Source organism: Hydractinia symbiolongicarpus, chromosome 13 (assembly GCF_029227915.1).
Source record: "Hydractinia symbiolongicarpus strain clone_291-10 chromosome 13, HSymV2.1, whole genome shotgun sequence".
Lineage (NCBI taxonomy): Eukaryota > Metazoa > Cnidaria > Hydrozoa > Anthoathecata > Hydractiniidae > Hydractinia > Hydractinia symbiolongicarpus.
In genome coordinates this window covers 8928706-8934934 of record NC_079887.1, presented here as the reverse complement: position 1 = coordinate 8934934, position 6229 = coordinate 8928706, and the positions used below count along the sequence as shown (strand labels likewise).

The 6229-nt window shown below is 32.0% G+C and overlaps 1 protein-coding gene across 1 annotated transcript in view; it reads left to right on the top strand.

Moving 5' to 3' along the window:
• The window catches only part of LOC130623050 (acyl-CoA dehydrogenase family member 11-like), a 67764-nt gene that overhangs the window by 2420 nt on the left and 59115 nt on the right, over positions 1-6229 (top strand). Inside the window, exons 5-15 of the mRNA XM_057438554.1 lie at positions 130-244; positions 631-773; positions 1409-1483; positions 1563-1637; positions 1813-1907; positions 2723-2822; positions 3244-3384; positions 4111-4203; positions 4402-4479; positions 4794-4998; positions 6127-6193. Coding sequence (XP_057294537.1) covers positions 130-244; positions 631-773; positions 1409-1483; positions 1563-1637; positions 1813-1907; positions 2723-2822; positions 3244-3384; positions 4111-4203; positions 4402-4479; positions 4794-4998; positions 6127-6193 — 1187 coding nt within the window. The remainder of the gene's footprint in view (positions 1-129; positions 245-630; positions 774-1408; positions 1484-1562; positions 1638-1812; positions 1908-2722; positions 2823-3243; positions 3385-4110; positions 4204-4401; positions 4480-4793; positions 4999-6126; positions 6194-6229) is intronic.

Here is a 6229-nt window from a genome sequence, read left to right as displayed (position 1 = left end):
TTTAAAAGTGGTCTAGGAACTTGTAGATTTTTTCAAAATCTTTGATTGGTTCCTAAGAATTTGGACTTAGAAGTTACACTTAATACCCCTCACGTCATGAACTATATCTCTGAGTGTTTTACCTTTCAGAAAGAATCAAGAGAACCTTTTATTACTGCTTTTGACAATCTGACTTCTAACGATTCTAATGTTTTTTGGACATCTGGTCAATGGATGACAGAAAAACAAGGAGGTTCTGATGTAGGTATGTTGATTTTAAAGGAGTGAATCAAAGATTTGTCTAGAAAATGTTTGCTAAGATATTTCTCTGAGAGTTAAATTGATTAAAAATTATTACAAACTATCATACTCCATGCATATAAATTATTTTTTGGCAGTTAAGTCCAATGAGGATGCACCAAATTATTTTGCAATAAGAATGGTGAAAGTAAATACAAACCACTGATTTTAAACTTGATATTCGCAAATTAACAATTGCTTTTTGGGGGAAAAACTTATAATTTTATAAGTCACCAGACTAACCTGCAGATTCTTCAGATGCCAACCTGGAGAACAGGTCACACTGCATTTGGCCAATTCTGTTGTTACCTGACTTGTGATTGCAAAAAACTGCATACTTTTAAATTTTAGGCAATGGTACCGAAACCTTTGCTGTGCCACAAACCGATGGCACATATAAACTTTATGGATATAAATGGTTTACATCAGCAACAGATGCCAACATGAGTCTGACATTAGCAAGAATCGTTGATAAAAGTGGGAGAATAACAAAAGTATGTTTGTTTTATATTGTTGAAGCAAATGTTTGATACTATTAACTGTGGCAGAAGGCAGCAGGGTTTAAACAGCCTGGAAAATGAATAACATTTAGTTACTAAAGGAGGTTGGGTGGAAAAGGAGGTGGGGTGATGTTAAGTGGAATTAATTTAAGAGTTCCACTTGACACATCTTGTAGCTGCTAATAATCTCTGTCCAATCCAAAAAGAAAGATGTGATTTAACTAAAAACCAGCTTTGATGCTTTCATAGTGTCAGTGTCCAGCTGCAACCATCTTTTTTATTCTCTCAGTCGGCAAATATCACATTATTATTATTGAATTTATTTACCCAGGATAGCCTCTTCAGTTCCTATGATACTTTTGAACCAATTACAGGTCCCCATTTTTAGGAAGCTATTATTAAACACGCTGTTCACGCGGTAACCTCTTCAAAAATCAGTGGGTAAATTTCTCACAGAATATTTGTTTATGCTAAACTAGATTTACTTTACTTCAGATAATTGTAGTTGTTTTTTAATCAAAGCTTCTGTGAGAGTTTTACCATAAAAAGTCTGTGTGTTCCCTCATCTGAAACTGGTACCACATGACATTCCGACCAGAAGAATGCAATTTTTATTTATTTATTGTTAGGGGTCAAAAGGTTTGACAATGTTTTATTTGGAAACCAGAAAAGCGGATGAGAGTTTAAATGGTATCAGAATAGAGGTGAGTTTGATGATAAGACTACAATATGTGCTAATTTCATCTGTGGATTTGATATTTAAATTTATGTCTATTTTCACAGAAATTAAAAAAGAAACTTGGCACAAGACAAATGCCTACGGCTGAACTAATATTGGATGGTGCGACTGCATATCAAGTAAGCAATTATTTTTGCATGTTTGAAAAGACTGAGAGATATTTAAAAAAGATTAAGTGGGTATCTATAAACATTCAGTCAAACTTGCAATATTCAATGACACGCAGTGAAGTTAAAACCTATTTTAGCTTTAAAAATTTTTTGTTGTCTTAAGCAAATGTATACTTTTTTCTAGTTATCGGAAATTGGAAGAGGCATTGCATCTATATCTCCCATGTTGACAATAACTCGAATTCACAATTCAGTAATGGCTGTCTCAAACATGAGAAGGTTGGTTGCTTTTTTTTTACTTTCTAGAGTCGCTAGAAATCGTTTAAATGGATAATAAGAGGAAAATTAATTGTTCACTTGTTTGTTTGCAACATGGGTAAGCTTGTATAGGCGCAATATGTTTACTCACAAAACTTGATTGCAAACCGACATGCAGATCCCAAGTTATTGAGTCTTCAGAAAAAATGTAAGAGGCCTGGGACGAGCAGACGAGTGTCACTTTGGCAAAATATTTTACGCTAATCAATTCACTTTTATAATATCTATGCATTAATAAAGTTTGAATGCACATCCAAGTCTAAAATTACTAATGATAGAAAATGTCAAAGTTTGCTATTACTTAAATATGACATAATTTATGCAACATAATTAAATCTGAAATTCTTTAAATGTGAATATCTTGAGAATGAAAAGAGCATTTTAAAAAATTTTAAAATCCTTGTTAACCAACATTTTAAGCTCTATAATATAAGTCCATCATATCATTCTATACCTCGGGTTCTCTTTAAGGAGTTATAATTACAATTATAAAAAAATATAAAAAACCTTTAATATTTAAATTTAAAATATTGGTAGATAAGTTGTACGATGCGAAAACCTGTTATTATTAAGTCCAATGAGGTACAGCCTTTAAAAAAATAGGAAAAATTTTCCACAAGAATAATCCGGTTTTCAATGTTATTTGTCAAAATTCCATGACAGTGTTCACAACTGATGATATCTAATTTTTAAACATGTAATTCATTTAAGTATCAATATCAAGGTATCAAAAAGTACTTTATAAAATTACACTGCAACTTACCTCTATTTTATAGGTTACTCAATTTAAGCAAAGATTTTGCAAGAAAAAGATCAGCATTTGGAACACAGCTTTGCAACCATCCAGTTCATGTTCAAATATTAGCAAGAATGGAGGTAAATTTATTACTGACTCGTACAAAAAACCGGTTAGTATGAGAAATCCAATGATTTGGTTAGTGTATGGTCATTAAAACAAGCCATTATTAAAAGAATACCATAAAAACATAAAAAATAACAATGATTCAAATTTGTTTGCAGACTTACAAAGGCTTTAAATTAAACGAATTTAAATTCCAAATTTTCTATTACTAAAGATCACGTCTTCCTAGTGTGCTGTTTAAAAGAATAAATTAGTAAATGTAATTTTAGATTAAGGTATACTCATCTCAACATTACTCATCTTTTCTCCCAGTTCTGAAAGAGTGTTTGGACTTAATCGAGACTAGTCTATAACTGGATAACTGATCTTTGATAAAATGAAAATCTTGATTTGATATGTTGTTCAATTCAGTACATAAGTTAACCCAATTAATAGGTTGAACAACAAGGTGGTTTTGTTATGTTGATGAAAGTCTCATCACTTCTCGGAAGAGTGGAGAACAAAAAAGCATCTGATTATGAAAGATTGGTATTTCGGATTTTGACACCATTGCTTAAGTTATACACTGCAAAGCAGGTAAAAAAAATTATTATCATTATTATTATTATTACAATCATTTACACTGGATGGTACTGTTGCCAACGGGGGTCTTGCCAAGCAGGACCTGGTGTATTAAAAAGGTCTCTTCTGAGCTATAAAAGCCATGCAAGCAAAGCAAATGCTTGAACCTCAATGAAGAAACTTGTGTCAAAGACAATTTTGCATCAAAAAAATTGGAAAATATGGGAGATACCTTTTGAAAATGACCCGGTTTAAATTTTTTGGATTTATTATGTTGTTTAGTTTTTTTGAAGGACTAAACCAGAGTTTAAACTCACAACACTTTGCACTGAAAGTAAATGCTCTATCGCAAGACCACAAGTGGTTTCTAGTAACTTTAAACAATCATATATCTTTAACCCTGTGTATAGTTATTTAGTTTTTATACTCCTGTAAGCTTAGATATTTAAATTTCCTCAAAACCAGCCATTACATTTCTGTGAACTTCCAACAGTCAACATAATATTGTGACTTTTATTATGAATGATGCTAGTTAGAATGTACAAATTGCACCTTTCTTTTTTCCATTAAAGCAATCTATTTTTCACAGTTTTGGCACATGACTAACCAAAGTTTGTTATTAATATTTTGATTTTGCCTAAAAATCTGGAAAAAAATGTGTTCAAAATTGTTTAACCGTGAGGTACTACTGTATTACCATTCTTTAATTTTTTTAATAAGAATATGTGCTTTTATGTTTAGGCAGTCTCGACAGCATCGGAAGGTTTAGAGAGTTTTGGTGGACATGGATACTTAGAGGACACCGGGCTACCTGTTTTTTTAAGAGATGCACAAGTGGGTCAATATCCTTTTATCATTAATATTTAAGAAATATTTATTACTATCTGGCAACATGATATTTTAAGTAATATTTAATATCTTGATGGTTTGAAAATTTCTTTTCTGGAATCTTTAAATATTTGCCACAAATTAAATCTATCATAAAAAGTATCAAGAAGCTTTAAACAATGTAGTAAACATTTTTATTCATAGGTTCTTAGTATATGGGAAGGAACTACCAACATATTATCCCTAGATGTGTTAAGATCTATTGCAAAGACAGAGGGAGAGGTAATTCTTTTCTCGCAACAAGATATTATTCTTAACAGAAGAGTTTGGCTATGTTCATACCAAGAATTATTTCCAACCACTCCAGCAGGAATGCTGAAATTAAAAAGTGGGTTCACTTGATTAACTTAATGTGTGATTTTTTTTTAAATTTATTTTTCAAAAGAGTGTTTTGTCTGAAATTATAATCACTTAAACGTCTTTGGGATTAATAGTCTTGAAACTCAGGATTATTCCTAAATGAAATCCTGTGGATTAGCCTTAACAAATGCGAAACAAAAGTATACCTTATAAATATTCATAACCTATTTTTTTAGGCATTAAAGGCTTTGTTTACTGACGCATTTACATTAATTTCAAAAACTCACAACAGCAATAACCTTCTCCAAGAAAGCCATAAAGTCTTGACAAATGCCATCCATGCTATGCAGCACTTTTCAAATGAATTTCATAGAAAAGATGAGGCATATTTATCATCAGCTGCCAGAGATTTTGCGTACTCATTATCAAGGATTTATATTGGTGAGTAAGACACAAGTATGTTACATCAGTTCAAAGTAAATGAAGATTCCATCTCCTTGGTTGGCTCTTTCTCTCCTTTGACTGTTAACTATGTTACATTTTCACCAGGGATCTCTATAGCATTGCTCTTCCTTGCTTTCCTCCCACACAACCCTTGTCATGGTCAGGAGTTGTCTCAAAATGGACTAGCGAACCTGCATTCAAAGTGTGCTGGAGTAAAGACTTAAACCTGCAACTTTATGGCTACAAGTTAAATGCGCTACCACTACATCTTATCTGCTAAAAATGTGGTCTTTTTCTTTCCTGCGATAAGACTTTTGCAAACACTAGACGTTTAGACACTTTATATCCTTAAATCCACCATCCCTTACCATTTCTTCTAAAAAGTTATTACACATTCTGGTAATAACTGAAATGTCCCGCAGCTCAGAATGATGGCAGTTGCCATGTTTTTATGCTGATATAAAACATGGAGGGGTTATCACTATTTCTTTTTGATACATTTATTATACAATTCGAGAAAACATTGGTTTTAATGTTGTTAAACTGGTGCATCGTGCGATCAACGACGAGCTTTGGCCAGGTTACCTCAAACTGAAAATCATCAGCCACAGGAGAACATTACGATCTAATGCTCAAGGTCCAATGATTGATCACACTAATGACTCGAAAACCTTCCAAAGCCAAGCGAAGATATATAATGAACTTCCTTCGGCGGTCAGAGAAATAAAAGAGAAAAATAGTTTCTATTCCAAAGCAAAGCAATTTTATAGAGACAAAGCTCTTGCTTGTGCATTATCAATTTGATTCTAATCTCTTCCTTTTTGATTTTATTTTGCCAATCTTGTTTGATTTCTTTTTCAATATTCCATTCTATTCCAGGTTTCAATATCAGCCTTTGTATTCGTACGCTTTTCATTCTACATTAACGCGATTTTAAGTCAGTTTCTATGTACTCTTCACTTCTGATTTTATCCGTTTTTATTGATAATTTATCTAAATTGTATGTACTTATTCTTTCTATTTCTTTATTTGATTTTAGGGCGAAGAACCATTGTACAATATGGAACCCAATTTTATGTTTAATAATAATAATAATAATAATACAATTTTTTTTCTTTACACCAGGTTGTTTGTTGTATGAAAATGCTGTAAACAGTTGTAATAACGATGCATCCACACATGTTGCTTACAGGTATTTTTTTCGTTTGTGTAGAACAATGAAGTTTTA